The sequence below is a fragment of the Aquila chrysaetos genome, chromosome 6 (genome assembly GCF_900496995.4).
Source record: "Aquila chrysaetos chrysaetos chromosome 6, bAquChr1.4, whole genome shotgun sequence".
Taxonomy (NCBI): domain Eukaryota; kingdom Metazoa; phylum Chordata; class Aves; order Accipitriformes; family Accipitridae; genus Aquila; species Aquila chrysaetos.
This window is the reverse complement of record NC_044009.1, coordinates 31,228,662-31,247,001: the sequence shown is the minus strand read 5'-3', so window position 1 is coordinate 31,247,001 and position 18,340 is coordinate 31,228,662. Positions and strand designations below refer to the sequence as shown.

Here is an 18,340-nt window from a genome sequence, read left to right as displayed (position 1 = left end):
TGAATCTGATTTTGGAAATACTATTTCTCAGTTTTTATTTACTTACTCTGAATAGGAAGTAAAGTGATTCTCTTTTCAGAATAAGCAGCAGTGGAAGTGTGTCTGTATTGATAGCTGTATTCTACAGACTATTTTTATAAATATATTCTTGTGTAAAATGTGTAGTATATGAGAAAATTGGATTCTTAGCTTTTTATTGCACAAGATCAGCTTAAATTACTTCAGTGACTCAAAAGAATAGAGTTTTGATAGTCAGTGACCAGATTAAAATTAGTACCCAATAAAAAAGTACATGTATTCATTTATAGTTGAGCTAAGAAAAGCTTAGTTTTACAGTAGCAGAAGATGAAAATGCATTATGGAGATAAGCAGTCAACTTCCTTAGGCTAGATAAAATGTACTGAAAGGAAAGACAGAGAAGAATCTGTGTATGTCAAAGACATTGTCTGACTCTGTACCTCTTCTGGAGTGCAAGTGCTTAGCTGTGATTAGAAATAGTGTCAATGAAATATGAATGCATTGTAGCATTTCTGACCATATTATACTGTATCTACATGGTGTTTCAAGTAACCCCTCTTTATCTGAACCAGAAGCATGAAAGAAATTAATAAAATATATGAGGATAAGGAAAGAGCTTGTACTGTGCCCTCTCTATAATAGTAATATCCCTGGTACAGCTTGTACAGTAAGGTGACTTTGTCATTAGGCTCTTTCTCTGTAAGTCATTTGCACTTCACAAACTAAACGTTATATCAAAGCTTAATGGAATTCTTACCTGGCATGCTCTTACTTTGGGAGGAGTGATCTATTGCAGAGATAACCAAAATGAGGTTATAAATACAGTGCTAATACTACTAATATTTGCTTGATGCTACTTACAGAACCCATCACCTAAAAATAATGAAGCACTGACAAACCCTAAGTAACATCAGAACATCCAGCCAGAGAGTGTACTTCTCCTAATTAGTATGGAAAGTCAACGGCTGGACAAATCATTAATTCGGCCAGATCACACAGTGAGTAAGTGCCAGGGATGCAAGTGGGAAGCCAGGAATGCTGACTAGCTCTTTCTGAGATCTAGAGAGCACTTCCAAAGTCCAACCTGAAAAAAGAAAACCCATTCCTTCTTTCTGTGCTGTGTAAATACTTTCAAAACCTCTCCTGCTTGGCTTTGCATAATAGAAGAGATACAGTACTTTGACAGTATGGTCTTTCTCACCTAGCTGAAATGAGGTATCAGTGAAGAATATGTTTGTAGAGATGTGAGATCTATACAGCTTCAAGACAAAAGGAGTTTTGCTGGGCATTGGCACAGTGAGCTTAGCCAGTGAGTGCATAGGGTTTTGTGCTGCTACTTCTCTTTCTGTTGGAAGCTCTCAGAGCATTTCACAAACTTTAATGACTGAAACTTCTCAAAGCATTAATGATATTCCTAACGTTATTGAACAGAGGGGAAAAAAGAGAAACACTGGGGCTGACTGACTCCCCCACTGACACAAATGAATCCCGAAGACCTTAGCCTCTGATCCAGCAGACACGTAGGTAGGTAGGAGCCTTAATTTTTCAGGTGAGCAGTGCCGTTGAACTGAAAAGGAAATGCATGTGAATAGAATTAAACATGTACATGTTTAAAAGATTAATCCTAATTTTAACCATTAGATTCTCTCCCCTCCCTCATGAATGCCTTTTCCAAAAAAAACCTAAGAAAATTTGGAGAGGGTTTTAAATCGCTTAATTGGTCCATTTTATGGAGTTGGATTTAATATAGGTAGTATTTTATTTAAGACTACATGGATGTCACTTGTATTTTCTCTAAAGTGTTGACCATATAATAGGTGTGAAGCTAGACTTCTGAAAGGCACAGTGCAATCTTTTAACCTTTAACCGGTTTAACCTTTCAGGGAACCCATGGCAGTTTCAACTGGCTATGTTATTATCTAAAAACATTTGTTCTTCAAATATTGATGTTCTTCACAAAGTGGAATAACATTTAATTATTTTTGGTGTGTAAAATAATAAATGACCTTGTACATGAAAATTGAATGCAAGGACAGGTACCAAATGTTTACTGACTATAAACACCATGCTAACTCTGGGTAAAACATTTCTTACTATGTAGACTAATTTTCAAATGACATTTGTTCTGTTTATTAGTTTTAATGGCTTAGACATGTTAAAGATAGGTAGTTATTTTCCTGAACATGAACTACTTGAGATGACACAAACTTTTATTGAAACATCATTTTGTGTTTGATCTGGAAAAGAAAATCCTAATAACACTTTTTCTATGGATTTCATCTGATGCTACTATTCAGTAGTTAGTAATTACATAGGAATTCACTGGACACATGAAATAAGCACTGATAAGAATCCATTCCTAGAAGGAAGTAACTAATGAACAAAATCACAATATGTAAAGCTTTTCTTTTTTTAAGTAGGAACTGACCAGTTTGGGGTTTTGGGAGGTTTGTGAAGTCATTAAAGATTTTTTATTAATAAAAAGGTTTGTTTATTTATTTGCTTGGTTTGCCAGATCAGAAATGTTAAGTTTAGTTTTAGTTTTGCATGAGGAGCTAAGGGAGAGCTCAGGGATATTAATCATGAACCCTAGAAACCTAATGCCAGCAGCGAGTGTGGTGAACCTTCAGCAGCTATCTTATTCGAAATTTTATTTGGTTGTTTCGAGTTTTGTAACTTGTTATAAAATGCAACAAAATTTTAGCCATTTTAAACAATCTGATTCAAATTTGTTTCTTTTCCCAACTCCCCTCTTTTAACCCATGTTGCATTATCGGTTCCCCAGTGCAAGGCTTTCAAGCTTTAGACTTGCTAATCTGAAGCCTAGCCAAAAACACCCTTTCCAGGTTGTCTACTTTAGCCAAAAAAAGGCACAAAAGAGTAGTTTCTAACATACAAAAATATCAAAATTACAGCTAAGAGAAAAATAAATTCACTAACTAGTTGCTCATTAAAGTCCTCATTTTAACCTTAGAGAGATACATGTATGTACCATGTGTGTGTATAGATATACAAGATTTTCAAAACAGAGTTGCAGTTCTCATTGACCTACACAGTATAGCCTAAAGCAGTTTCCAAAAAATGTGGACATACCTTGTGTTCTGCACTGTGATTTTAGACTGTCAGGTAACATACACTGTTAGAGCTGGAAATGACGTGCCAGTTATGCAGCATTGTGTCAATCCCAATGCCAGCAGCTTAAAAGAGAAATACTTTTTTAAATTAATACAGAATATTTGAACTGCTCCAAAGAACATCATTGCTGTGTTTGAGTGCCAGCCCACAGATTGTTTTCAGGAGATTGGTATTTTTCTTGTTCGGAGGAAAGTAAGAACAAAAGTTCCTTTGAGTGTTATGTGGACATTGGGTTTGCTCTGCTCCCTTATGGAATAATTACCAGCGATTAAGTGTCCTTGGTTTTTGTTTTTCCCATCCTGCCTCCTTACCAGTTATGTAATATTTAGTTTAGCAAAACTCTGAAGACTGTTTAGAGTTACCGGCTTTCTGTAAAGCAAACAGCTAAACACTGGAGTTGATGCAAACAAGGCACTTAGCATCTGAAAGAAGTGTTAACACTTTATTTACATTTAAATTAAAATGGACACTTATTTATGTGTTCTGGTTCTGAAAGGTGTGTGGTACATCTGCAGAGGCCTATTGTTTATTCATGCTGTAAATCCTTTGAAATGTGTTAAAATGCTTCCCACTCATTATAAAAATCCTGCCACCCATGGATTAGGGCTTTGATGTCACCAATCCTGCTTCAAAGGGTTCTTTCAATGCTATTAATCACAGTTTAGCCTCTGAAGATATAGCCAGAGAAAACATTTGGACATCTTGTGCTAGACTTGCTAAAACTTTGAAATATACAGAGTGTCTTGCATATGCACAGTCCTGTATCACTTCCTCTCTCTTCTCTGAGCCTTTATTTGGAAAAGCTATTTTGTGATGACTTTGGCTTTCTACGAGTACAGAGGAAAAAGTTTAAGACACGTCATACTGTACATTGAAAAAAAGGCACTCGTCTTTCAATTGACACCACAATATGTTTTTCCTGAGGAATTGAGTCAGTCTTTAAAAACCCCAAGGGACAATAAGATTGAGGATTAAGCAGGCCTATATGTCAAAAGGTCAAAAAAAGATACCGTCTTATCATTTTCTCATCTCTTTCATTAGTTTGTGAGCTTAAGATGCTGTCTAAACACTTCAGGATCCACATGATTTCATAGAAACAAGATTGTTTCTGCTGTCTTTTTTAAATCTCTCAATGAGTCACAGAGAAATTGATTACTAGTGATTGAGCTGTATGCCTTTGTGCTGTCGTTGTTTTCATCAGCTCAGTAGCTAAGGTCAGTGACATACCACCTTATCACTGACTTTTTCCTCCCTTTTAAATCAACACTGCACTCTGTCATGCCTGTGCTGAATGCTCTGCAGGCACAATTGGTAATGAGCAGGGTGTGGAAAAAGTGTGGTGGTGTCTGCTATTTTTAGTACTATTGTACAAACTGATTTTCCACCATACAAATTTTTCCCTACTAAGCTTCTTGAACAGTTTTTGCAGTATGTATTTCTTTCTTTTTGAACAGGTAACTTGGCACAAGCAAGAGCCAGAGTGACAGCAGCATCTAGGTCTTTGCCTCCACAGCTTAGTGCTGGGCGTATCAAGGTTAGTAGTGTTCCCTTTGAAGACAAGCAATTGTTCATAAAATATTACAGCAAGACCATGGACACAATGCTTAGCTGATGTAGGTATATAGTGAGGTTCTTACCAAATGAGAGTCTGTCTTAATATTGGAAAACATGCACCTCAGCTGGGAGCACTGTTTCCAATTTTAGTGAGGACCCTATTGTAGAATCCAGTGAAGAGTCAATTTACTACTGGTTAGTCTTTAAACTGAGTGAAACCTCAGTTACATTGATATTGATAGCAATATTTCTCTTTATTTCAATGGGGTCAAGGTTTTCATCTGGCAATTTTGGCCTAGAAAGAGATTTAATTAGGTGAAATTTGAGTAGTGTATTTAACAGTATGAAAGGTAAAATCAAAAAAATGATCTGTTCCTTTTTTATTCAAGTTGCAAATGAAAAACCAGGGGACATTTGTGACTGATAGATGACCAGAAAACAACAACTCGGCAAAACCACTATTCTTTATAAAGAACAACTGTAGAATTTAAATGCTGCTGAATTTTGCCATAAAAGTATGTGGCATAATTGCAAAAGGATGGGGTAATTTTATGGGAGTTAAGAGGATGTGTTGCCAACTGAGTACACTTAATTTGTGAGGAAAACTCTTGTGCCTCAAGCTGATAGCATATACACCCCCCTCCCTCCTTCCTCAGTAGTACTGTTGGAGTTATCTTAGTTAAGGGTTTGGTAGTTTGTTTTGGGGGTTTTTTTGCCTCCAAAGCAAACAATAATAATTTTTAAAAACAAATGTGGTAACATTCAAAAGTCTACAGAATTTTATGTTCTAGGTTTTCTATTTCTTTTCATTCTCTCTTGTTATTAGGAGCTCATGAGCAAATGTTGATAAAGTAATTCGTGTCACCCAGACATCTATATCCTTCACTATACCTGCAAATACAGATGTGGATTTCAGAGATTTATTTTCTCTCTGGTATAAACACTTTCGGTGCTGAAGGACAGATAATGGCCTTTCCAATTTTCTTGTATTATGCACACGTTGTCTTCCACATCCAGTTATATTCAGCATAAGCTTTCTAAGCATGCATTTTATTGATACAGCTGGAATGGAATAGAGCAGTTCTCTCTCAGAGCTTTAATAAACATGATCAGTTACTAAGTAGTGTTTAAGTGGTCTTTCCTCACCCTTCAAATTTTTAAAGAAGGAGCTAAAAGACATGCATAAGTGCAGCACTGTTCAGAAAATGTTAACTGAAATAGGTTTTAGCTGAAAAAAATTCTTTCTTATAATTTCATAAAACTTCTAATTAAAACAACTTAAGGAAAAAGATTTTAAATTACTATTTTACAATTTGTTAGAAAAAATCCAAACTTAATGATTTTGTTTGAAAGTTTGGAAATTTTCATTTATTGTTTAATTTATGAGCTTTTTTGCTTAATGTATTTTTTGGTTTTACAGTATTTCATACCATGCCAGCAGCAGGTGTGGTCAATATGTGAAAGTAATAATTTCCAGTGACTTTATAAGGTGACATGATGTCATAAATCATTCTTTTAATATTATTTCAAAACTATTATAAGCAATTTTTTTTAGTAATGGAACATTTTTGTCTTTTGTAGGTCAAGCTGTTTTCCATTTCAGTCATAATTGTATAGATGTTTATTGTACGTCACTCCTACTGTCATGTAAAAATGTGACTTAACAGTTGAAATATTCTTCATTTTAGTTTAAGAAGAGTAGCTAGTGATTTAAAACAGAAGATTATATTATAACATTATGTTCTATCACTTTCTACCAAGCCAGTTGTGATAAAGCCTATTGCCTGTTGTACATGCAATTATTCCCCTACCATAAAACTGCATGGCTTCATAGGCACGCAATGTTATAAATTAACTAGAGACAAAACTTCTAAAAAGTCTTAAAGGAAAAGGTCCCTAGCCTCAGGGTCTATCAGAATTTTTCTAATGGAAATTTCAAATGTCTCTTGTCAAAAATATTTGAAAATTGATCCTAGCCCTTACAGATTGCACAGATCTGAATTTACAACTCCATCCATAGAAAAAGGAATCTTATGATACTGGTTTTACCCTGATTTTCTGAGAAAAAGTGTATTACATCTCCTTTGTGAGTGTTTCTGACCATCTGTCTTTCTGTATGTTCACTCCCTTCCCCGCCCCAAAAACCCAAAACAAAACAAAACCCTTTTGAACCCAGCAGGCTGTAGTAAACTATATTTGACAGAGTGGCAGTCTCAAAGATCGTAAGATTCCACAGGTTTGGTGAAAATAAGCAGCTGTGAAAAAGAGATGCTTACAGTATCCTACTGCCCAAAAGGTAGAGCATAAGCTCACCCTTTATTGGCCAGCAGATATTCCAGATATGACTGAGAGATCATGAGTGCTGAACCTCCAACAATATCACTAAGAGTCTCTGCTTTCCTAGACAGACAAGAATCCAATTTAGAAGCTCAAATTAATGGGCATTTGGGTTTCAGTACAGTCTTCAAACTATTTGCTTTTGCTCTTTATTTGGTGTTCTTTATGATTAAATTGCTTGTCTTTTAACATTAAATGTTACCAGTTATTCTGAACTTACTGTCAATATTCACAGGCATGGCTTTCGTCTTCTACCTGACCTTCACTAGAGATTTAGATATCAATTCTCAAAAAGCAGTTGTCTTGCCGAGATAGTTTTGAAACATTCCCATATCCTTCCCCATGGACATGCCTGCTGTTCTGATTAGATCATTGATGTTTACTTTGCCAGGTGACCTCCTAAGATGTTTGATGTTATCTGTGGTGATAAGGCATTTTTCCTGGGATGTATTACAAAGTTTTCTGTTAACATCCTTAAAACTGAAATCAAACTGCATTTCCCCCCGCCATGTGTTAGTTTGAGATGCGTACTACTGCATATACACCACTCTGGGCTAGAACATTACAGATTACAAAAACAAACTGAAATTTTTATGGTCACGCTTATGGAAATCTGTCTCCCTTTGCACCATCTGTATTCTGAATCTTGTCTTCACAATTTTTCTTTTGATTTCTTCTCCAACACAAAATCCATTTCCTTGATCTATTACTACTTAGTGCTTCATTTCCTTTATATTTTGCATGCAGTCTCCTAAATATCTCCTGAAGGTAAGAGACACAGTTACTTTATTGAGAACTGTAATCTTTCAGCAATTACTTTTAGTGTTCAGAAGAGTGGTCTTAAGTCAGTGAGTGTTGGAAATGATCGTATGGAGCAAAGTCCAGGAAGTGTAGCACAGGTGCTGACAACAGCATTATCTGGTTTATACAAATGCCACCTGGTCAGAGCAGATGGTAAACTGCCACAAAGCAAGTGAATGCTAAAATGTTGTTAATGCTCCATACAAACAGGATGCTAGTTGATTTTCTTTAATTTTGTTGAGCTGTAATACAGCAACACAATCTGCTTGTGATTGGTAACCATGGTTATACTCATTCATAAATTCTGGTTTCATTTCGATAAGAACAGCTGTACTGACAATATAACTAAAATATACAAGGAGCAATATGTTTGCTGTCCATGTATACTCTCTAAAAATAACTCTTCTGAAATGCTGAAAAAGCAGTATTTGAAGCTATGGCAGTTCAGCAGAGTAAGATTGCTGAAATTCTTGGCATCAAAAAGGCAATTTAAAGTAATTAATAGTAACCACAACAGTAAAAAGGAAAAGACTTATACATTCTGAGATTACCTACTTTGTTTGCTGCTTGTTACCCGACAACATTTTTTCCATACGTGAGCAAAATGAGGCAGCTCAATTTACTTCCTGGTCATTACAAAAATGGTAACTGTTCTTATATAGGAAATAAGACCTGATGGAGTTCATTGCAGTGGTGATAAGAGGAATGCTTTTTAGAAATCAGTTCATAAGGTATTGCATCTCGACAGCTGCTTCATTGGCTGAATGTTATACTATCATAACAAAAGTATGAAATCATTCGGAACATTTACAGCGCTCTGAAATCAGTGTGTGTCCTGCATCTGTTAGAAGCTGGCCTTCCTACCTCTGATAATGTACTCTGAAGTACTCACACCTGAAGGAATGACCATAACAAATACTGAAGCCAGCTTTCATGGGCAAGGTGGGGTGGGTCTGCAGTGTTTCTGGAACAGCTCTAACATCTGAGTTTTGTCTTCCAGGTTGACACGATGGAGGTTATGCGACACCCTGAGGAAACAACTAACATGAAGCGGCAAACTATGGCTTCCTATTTTAGGGTACAGAAGTTAAATTGTAAACAAACATTTTGGTGAAGAACAATAGATATATCTAAAATATTTGTGGGATTGTGAGATCAAAGAGAATAATAAGAGAATTTTTTTATTCTGTTGTGAGGCCTTTGTAGACTCATAAATTTTCTTTTGCTCCTTTTCTTTTTGTTTCTCATACTTGTACTTTTATAATTTTGCTGAGTACATTGATAACAGAATCTAGAGTCTAGACTACTTCCATCTAAAATGCTGGAGGTCTAGAACAGGCCTCTTTATGAACAGAAAACTGATTTTGTGCAAATAAAGTAGCTGTCATTACTAAAGCCTTCATATTTTTTTCACAAGCTCAGGCATACCTACTTTTAAAGATTAAGATTTGTCATTTGTGCTAATAAGTAAAAACAATCCATCTTTTGGAAGTACTGTTAGAAATCATATGAATTGCCATTTTATCTGTAGTAATCCTGTCTGGGGTAATGTATATTCTGCTTGTGTGTTTAAATCAAACAGGTAAGGAAAAGGCATTGAGAATATTAGAACTGGAAGGTTAGGAGTCAGAAAACCCACATGCCGATCCAAGGCTGTTGGTTAGTGTTTTTTCTTGTGGTCATTGGAGAGTGGAAAAGTTTTGAGCAGCTGGTCCTCAGGCTGCACTTGTACCATGCAGAATGGAAGTTCACAGGGCTGTGCTAGCCAGTGTGGGTCAAAGCTTCATGCTGTGTAGGAATACCTGTTTTCTTTGTCGTGCAAGATAGTGTAAGGAAAGGCATAGAGGAAGCTGATGTATACCGAGATGTTGCCCCAGTGTGGAGGGTACAAGGACACACATTCAGACTTGTAATACAAGTGTGGATTTAGAGTGGTCTTGCAAAGAACTATGCAGATGTCAGCTGTGTAGGAACGGTAAAAAAAAAAAAAAGCGGGGGTGGGGAGTAGGGGAGTGAGTGTGAAAGTACACCATAATATGGATGCAGCCTACAGCAAAGTGACTGCAGTCAGCTTGGAATTGTATGTGATTTTGAGATTGAGTATATTTGCAACAAATACTTATCGTACAGTGGATTAATGAGGTGAGGATGGAGCAAAAGTATCAGTATTCAGAGGAATCATTAGAAAAGCAGATAATGTGATCTGATCACACTTTTTCATTTTACTGTAAAATGCAATGGAATAAATTGTTTTCCTTGTCCAGAGTGGACAGGAAAAGAAGTAATGGGCCTATGTTTCAGCAGGAAGATTTTGGTTAGATATTAAGAACATTATGAATAGTCATGATATGTAGCACTTCAGTAGCTTGTCCAGGCAGATTGTGCAGTCTATATCCTCAGTGATTCCAAAAAATGGATTAAACAGAGATGTTCCTGAAACAGTAGAGATACATCTAGTGTTCTCCTTGGGCAGAAGACTGAACTGATGACTTTTTGCAACACTTTCCCCATGATTTTCTGTGATTGTTTCACAGTAAAGCTTGTTCTTCTGTTGGGGATATTTGATTTGTCAAATGCGCCTACAGTAGAATTATAGTTAGGACATTTTTCAGTTAATATTTTTTAGTATGGGCCTTCTTCAACAACAGAAATGTGGTATAAGGAGAGACAAAGAGAAAGGTGTAAGAAGTAAGAAATAAGAACTAGAATAATAATTTTTTTTTTACAATTGAAAACTTTTGATAGGTTCTGGGTTTTAGCCAAAAGCTTCAAAATTATTAAAACGTCAATGCAGGCTAACATTACAGATTAAAATATAATCAAGCATTACATACTGTTTACAAATACATATCTCCTGCTTAAGTAGTTGGATTGCAGTTTTGTGTGCATCTTTTTTATTTTCCTCATTAGTATTCCCTCATGGATCTTTTATCGAAAATGGTTGTTGGACAGCCTCACTTTATCCGCTGCATTAAACCTAACGATGATCGAGAAGCACTGACGTTTTCTCATGAGAGAGTTCTACTGCAGCTACGATACACTGGAATTCTGGAAACTGTCAAAATACGTCAAAAAGGGTATTCTCATCGCATCCTCTTTGAAGAGTTTGTGAAAAGGTAAGGCTTCTATAACATGGCTGTTGTTTTAAAACTCCATTCAATAAAATATATTCTATTTTTAAGTACAGAAAGTTCTACAAACATTGGTCTGTACATGGTCTGATTCTCTAATGAGAGCAGTGACTATCAGAGATAAAGACTACATGAGATATCTGAGCTCTAATGGAGAAAAGTCAATGTGAGACCAGCAGTGAGCACTTAGTATTCAGTAGCAAGCCTGTCCCCATGGTTCACTCAGCAGAGGCAACAAGTGGAAATTATGCGTCATGCTCAGGTAATACAAGGCTTTGGAACATCAGTGACCTTCAGCTATCGTGTGAAGAATGTGCACATGCTTAAGAATGAACTGATGTAAAAGCTTTAGATTTAGAAATATTCCTCATAATAGCTTTGTAGCCTCATAGTCATTTCTCTTGGAGATACCATGAATTATAACCAGATCTCTGTTCACTTAAACCCTTGTCATGGCTACTATTACTGATTTTAATACTATTCTCAATCTCAAAAAGTTATGAATTTCATTCAGGAAATGCTGTTGTCTTTATGATGACAATATGTTTATATGATCATTATGGTTTCCTCTAGATTTAAATTTTTTTTTTGTGTAGTATTTACTGTTTTCCAGTCTGTAGGATTGATAATTCAATAATGGAGCAGGAGCAGAAGCAGTACCGTTAAGCAATCAACTACTCAACAGTAGGAACAAGTAGTGAATGGCTAAATGAAGCATTTAGTGCTGTTTTCTGAACTGAAGGTTGCTCATCCAGACAATATAGACTTAATGAATCTACTGAAAGCAAGTCATACATATGATGCTAGAGGGAAGGAGCTGATTATGTTTTTGAGAAAGAGGAGACACAAACAGTTTCACAGGCCTTTCTAAAACCCAGAGATTGGGTAAATTTGCGTGTGTAAATCAGTTATTTGGGTTTGGAAATCTGTGGTCCTTGCGTAGAGAGATGTTGAACCATAGCTTAATTCATTCTGAAAAATTCTGAAATTTTCTGATTTGTAAGATATTGGTATGCCAAATGAATATGTAATAGGAAAACACTAGAGATATATATCCCAGGAAGGATAACTAACATGTTTGTTTGTCCATCAAAGCAATTTAATTTTCAGACATGATCTCCCCCAATTTTTTTTTGTGATACATGACTAATCTTAGTAAGGTCACACCATTCTAAAGCAGGTTTAAGAGAGATTAATTTTTGTGATCACTAACACATCTTTGCAACATCCTTAAAAGGCTGAAGGCAGAGTTACTAACCTTAACTTCTATCCAATTTACACATAAGTGAACTAAGATTAACTCCACTGAAATTAGTGTAAATTGAGAGGAAATTAGGCCTCCTCTTATCAGTAGGTTCTTTTCATTCAAAAGTACACTGAACTTGAAAAGTCATGGTAATAAAAGCAGCGCTGACTGTAGCTTTTCATTCCTGTAGATAAGGGCAAGTTGTGTTTAACATCTTGTCAGATACTCCCCAAGTTTTTAGTCCAACTTGATGTAATTCTTTCAGGAAAGAAAGTCAATGTGACAAGGGAAGTGGGGCGAGATTTAGCAATTTGCCCAACAGCATAGAAGACTTCTTGAGTTCAGAATATAAATGGGGGGCAAAAGAGGAGATGTTCTTGCTCCTTTGTTCAGTTCATGCTTCATTTTTAAACAAATTCTATTCTGTTTTGCTCTTGAAAACAAACAACCAAACAATGGTTAATAAACCTATCAATGGAACAAGAAACATTTTTCTTCAACTTACAGCCATGACGAGTCAAGTGTTTTTAGGAAGCAGCTGAATACATAAAAATGTTTGAGAAAACAGGTCAAATGCTAAACAGATTGGCACTTCTTTGTTCATAATCAAAAAGACATTAGGCAAGTATGAACAAGAGTTTCAAAATGTCAGTAAATGTGAGGATATCAAAGATTTTCTAAGCCAGCAAGTTAATTGGTATTTTGATCCTTTTGAGCAACTGAACAACAAAATGGATGAGCCAGCACTTTTTCTCCCTTGATGTTATTAAACAAATAGGTGTGCTTCTTATCTGCCTGTTCAATAATGCTGTTTTGTAAACTCTTAGCAGGAAATATGAGGACAAAACAATCAAAGGCAGGGAACAGAACCATTCAGGGTTTATCAGGTGGAAGGTAAACAAAAGATAAAGCTCTGTCTAATGTTACTCTTTACTGTCTTCTGTTTTCATGTAGAACAGATTATTTCAGTGTTGCAAACCTGGAGGTGGTTTATTGGGTTAAAAAACAGATGGTGAGGAGAGGACTTAATTGTAACTCATTCACACAATGTTTCTTCAGCCAAGTATACAACCATCTGTTTTATGTATATAAGTATACATATTCTTAAAGTAGGAAAATGTAATCAGCAGTCCCTGTAAACACTGTACACCTCTCAAGTCTTAGGCACTTTGTCTCTGTTGGCCTTGTCTCAAACTCCATGCCATCATGTGTCTGTCTTTCATGTTTGCTGTGAAGCAGCACAGACGCTTTCCCAGGCTGGAATCCCAGGTTTCAGACACAGGTTAGTAACCTGATCAGGCAACCAGGTGTGCCTGGCTTGTGGGGCCACATAGTGACCGTGCACTGCACGGCAGCTAAGGGAGGTGTGCTTTCTAGCAGGGACCTGCACTGAAAGTCCCACTGGATGGGACACTCCTTGCTATATCTGAGTCCCCAGGCCCCTGGAGCTTCACATGACTTGATGTGGTATGCAGGTGTGTCCTCACTACATATCCCCCAGCTGTATATACCTTTTTACGTAATGTGGCATATACTGTACCATGGGTTGAAAAATAAGGGACTTGAGAGTCTAATGGTGCTAAATGCTTGAAGTGCCTCATTAGCACATGGGAACGTGTTGAGAAGTTTTGTACAAGTTTCATTTAAGGATTGTCTTTTTAATTCTTCTCTGCCTGTTTATGTTCTGCAGTAAAGTTCTTTGCACTGCATTAGGATGCAGGATACACTTTTCATATAAGTACTACCTCCTCCACAGGAGCCAGATGATATTACTGAGATCATACACTTGTGGCAATACCAGTGCTATTACTGTAACAGTGATCCCAGTGAGGTTTGTTCTGCTTTTTCAGTCTCACAGTGCAAATTTGCATAAGGTCACTGTTGGTACACCTGGTACACAGAGTCTCCAAACTGTCACTGTTACATTTCTCATGACCATATAAAACCTCATTGACCTTAATGAGTCACATTCTGTGTTGAGTGGAGCTAGGGAAAAAAAATGGTCAAATATTGCAAAATCCTGTAAAACATGTTACCTCAGTACATGCTTTCTTCTAACCCCCAAAATTCAGTGGTGATAGACTTGTTTATTATTCAAAATCAGGGAAGCACTGAATTAAGTTAGAAGTCAACAGGTTTGCTACAGAGAAAAGAAATGCTTGCTTTTAAAATGATACGGTTTTAATGCAAACTTACTTTTAACACAGTGTCTGCACTCTACGAAAGTCCTCAAGTGATTTCTGGAAACAAAATTGTAACATCCCCCATATTTTTATTTTACTATTATGCATGGAAATGTTTGTTATTTGTTTCAGTAGCTTTAAGATTTTGCCAGATCTGTATAATGTTCCTGTAAACTTTAAATACGGTAAACTACTGTACTTTCCACATATACTTTCTAGACTCTTGTCATTCACAGAGCACTGGTAAACAGTTGCAAGGTGGAGAAGATAGGAAACCTCTAGGGGTGAAAAGTCTGCTAACCGCTTATGAATTGTATATGCAGAATGGACCAAATTATGCCATTCTGAGAGTATTTTTGTGATCTGTGATCAGATATGTTTATCTGATGATTTACAGCATAAGTGTTAGGTATCTGTTACTGAATTTCAAGAGTATCTTAGATGTTTTTCCATTTTTCATTTACATTTTTTCATTCATACTCTCCATACAGAGTCAAATGCAGTTAGTTGTATGAATTCAGATGTGAAAGTTTCTGAAAGAGGTGAGATACAACCAATACAAGTTAGGAATTTTTGAAAGTTATTTAATGGCTCTTTCATTGCTAACTAAAGAAAAACATGGTTTTTTTTAAACTTTCCAACTCCAGGGATGAGAAGGAACAAACGTCTTTTGGAATGTTGAGAATCTCTCTACTGTTGCTGGGGGTCTGGCTAGAAAGGGATTTTGCACTCTTGCACCTCATGCTTTTCACATATCATTATCCATTCTCCACCTCAGGCCAGTATATTTTAGTACAAAGATTTATTTTAAAGAGAAAAGGGTTAATCATTACTTTTTTGAGTTAATTGTGTAGAAATGATGCTGCCATTAAGTCTGGAATGTGAAGGGAACTTTACTAAGAGACACTGGTATAGTAGTTAATGGTGCTGTTTAAATGCTATTTATTGAACAGTTCTACAGTTCACCCTTTAAGGAGAGGAGAGAAATTGAACCATTTGTTTACAATCAGTTTATCTAATCTAAAACCACCAACACTAAAATACCTTGGCCATAACCAGCTAGTTAATGCATAGCATCATTCTGAAGTCTTCCATATCTTGGCATACTTGGATGTCTTTAACATTTAACTTTAACTCTGCGTGTCCTAGCTTTGCAATTGTTGATGTGGGGATAAATTCAACTTTTTAAAAATGTTGGTTTATGCCTAGTGACTACTAAGTACAGTTAATCCCATTTTAAGGTATGTTTTGTCTGGAATATTATTCATGTCTGTAAAGGATAGTTTGTAGTGCCGTGTAAGAACCACTGGTTAAGAAATATGCAATTCCAGAGTTTCATCAGCTCTGAAAAATTAGTTCTTCTGAGGGGAAATTACTTTTCTCTTACTTAGTCTTACTGCTAGTGAGAATGTGATTAGTCAAGTACTTTTAGGAAACGTGGAGATGAATATGTGTCACGTGTAGGAGATTTTCAAGCAGGATGTGTAACCTGAGAAAATAACGTATTTTTGCACAAATATGAAACAACACATGAAGGATCATAAACTTTATTTTTAAAAACAGAAATAAAAGCATTGGCTTAACATAAAAGAGCACTGAAGTATTCCAGACTACTGCATTTTTTGCTGGAATAACAAATGCAAATACGGAAATAAAAAAGTAGAGTCGTGAAATTTTCATCTCATCTGGAAACAAATGTGATTTCTCGCTCTGCTTTTCTGCAATTATCTGGTTTCTTCTCTTGGTGAAATGTTATAAATAGAGGTCACTGTGATCTCTGTACAGGAGATTTACATAAGTATGATAGAAGTGAAATTAGGCCAATAAATCAAAATGAACAGTTGTAGTTGCATATACCCCAAAGTTTTGTGTGCATTCCCAGACGTTTTCTCTACCATTTCACCATGTACAATATTTGCACACTGTTACCAGATACATTAAGGTGAAACGTTTTACCTTCCTCCAAAATATCCCATATGGTCCATTGCTGTACAAAGATTTTAGATTGGGTAAAATAATTGGATGACCCAGTGTGGCACATGCTGTGCTGCCATGCAGTTATCCTGAGCACATCAAGTCAAACTACTTGTGCATCTGTAGTTATGTGATTCAGTCATGAAAACAGGCAGCAGATGGAAAACAAAGTGTTTGCTTAAAAAAAATGCATGGATCTGAGCTTTGGAACTCTAATCTAGAGATTTTTTTACTGTGCAGAATGCAAACTCTAAAAGCAGTTCTGGAAATTGCCAGTCTCTCAGTGCTAGACCTTATTTCTGATGAGTAGAGTAATTTCTGCCTTATTTTTGATGACATAACTGAAACGGAAGAGGAAGACCTGATGAAAATCCGACATCCCAATGTGTTTAAGCAGTTACAGGAGTTTTCTGTGCAGTGGTTGGATCAATCAAAACATTTGGAAAAACACCATTAAGAGGAAGTTTTTATGAAATACTGGGAGGCAATATGTTTACATACAGAAACTGAAGTTATTCCCGTAGTTTGTAAAGTTACTGTCATTCTGAATAGCTTGCTTGCTTAGAAGACAGATAAATTTAGATTTATAAAGACATTTGTTAAGGTAAGAAAAATGGGCATTGCTTTATTTATGGGGGGTTTTTTTGAGTATCAAAAGCAACTACATTCTAGATCATGAGAGCGCGCTAATGGAGAGGGTGCTACATTTGAAAGATATTGAAGTTTGTCATAAACAAAATGGTTTAGTCAGGCATGTAAATTGCATAGCTCAAAAATACTTTTTAGTGAGGTATTTGTCACAAATAAGAAGTCAACTTCTCAGTAATTAGAATGTCATTGCTAAGATAGTAAGATTCAAAAATTAAGAGATCCCTCTTGACTATTTTATTGCATCAGTGCTATCTAAAAACTTGTGTGGTTTTAAAACTCCCAACTACAACATGCCTTAGAAGATGTATGAACAACCAGAAAACTAATATACTCACTTGAATCCTTCCTTCCTTCTAAGGAAAGGAACTGCTTAAGTTACATACATGTGTAAATAACACGGCTATCTGAACTGGCTTTTGAAGCAAACAGTAATTTACTTAGTGCAACTTCCCTGATGTATCTGTCAAGTATCTGTTGAAATTGCATGCTATCACAAATTGTTTGTGATATGTATATTTTAAATCAGAGTTTTATTAGTGCAATTTATAATACCATTTGTCTTGTGAAAACTGGCATCATTACGTTCAGTAATAAGGTGGAGGAAACGTACTTTTTTTCTTTTAAAATGCACTGTGTCTCTCCATATGTACTAAATGGCATGACTCAGTATTTTGAAAGACTTGGCTAAAGAATTTGCAATATTATGTTATTGAGAAAGTCACTGCGTTAAAAATAACTCAGTAATACATAATCTCCTATCATTATTCAGAGTGGGCAATGTCTCCGGTTGGTGAATATCTAAGTCTCTGGTCCAGGACTGATGCCAGTGCTTCTGCCTTTAGACATAATTTTGTTCCCCTTTGGTCTTTATTGACTATTTTACTGGTTCTTTTTTCTTTCTTGTGACAACTGGAGCTAATATATAGAGATAACTAGAGCTAATATTTGAAAATCATATTCTCCTGATGCTAAAAAAAAAAAAAAAAAAAAAAAAAAAGTCTTGCGCTATTCCATTCTTTCTAATTGCTTCTCCATATTTTCTTCAGTATGAGGTGGGATATTTTCTTGCCTTTATGTGGCTACAGAGGAATCTGTGTTTGAGGTTCACTGGTTGGATTCTTCTCTTTATGTTTTAAAGAACATCTGATGGCTCTTCCCCATGGTAATAATTAAGAGAATGGTTTGCTCAACCTGCCGGTTCCTCTCAAACACAATGTAAATAGAGTAGCACTGGTAGAAGTATAACTTAATAAAGACCAAGACAACACATGGTGGTTCATAAATGAGAGCTGAGGTAGCAGTTGCTACCA

General features: G+C 36.0%; 1 protein-coding gene across 17 annotated transcripts in view; it reads left to right on the top strand.

Annotated features, from left to right (window-relative positions):
• The window catches only part of MYO3B (myosin IIIB), a 213,629-nt gene that overhangs the window by 127,789 nt on the left and 67,500 nt on the right, over positions 1–18,340 (top strand). For 15 of the 17 annotated variants that reach the window (XR_003924029.1, XR_005932734.1, XR_003924030.1 and 12 more), the window contains 4 exons: positions 4,608–4,687; positions 7,792–7,812; positions 8,846–8,923; positions 10,756–10,961. Coding sequence is in view for 13 of the 17 variants with exons in the window: in XM_030018870.1 (XP_029874730.1) it covers positions 4,608–4,687; positions 7,792–7,812; positions 8,846–8,923; positions 10,756–10,961 (385 nt within the window). In the remaining 4 variants the exon portion in view is untranslated. The remainder of the gene's footprint in view (positions 1–4,607; positions 4,688–7,791; positions 7,813–8,845; positions 8,924–10,755; positions 10,962–18,340) is intronic. The other 2 variants (XM_030018876.1, XM_030018881.1) reach the window with 1 other exon arrangement.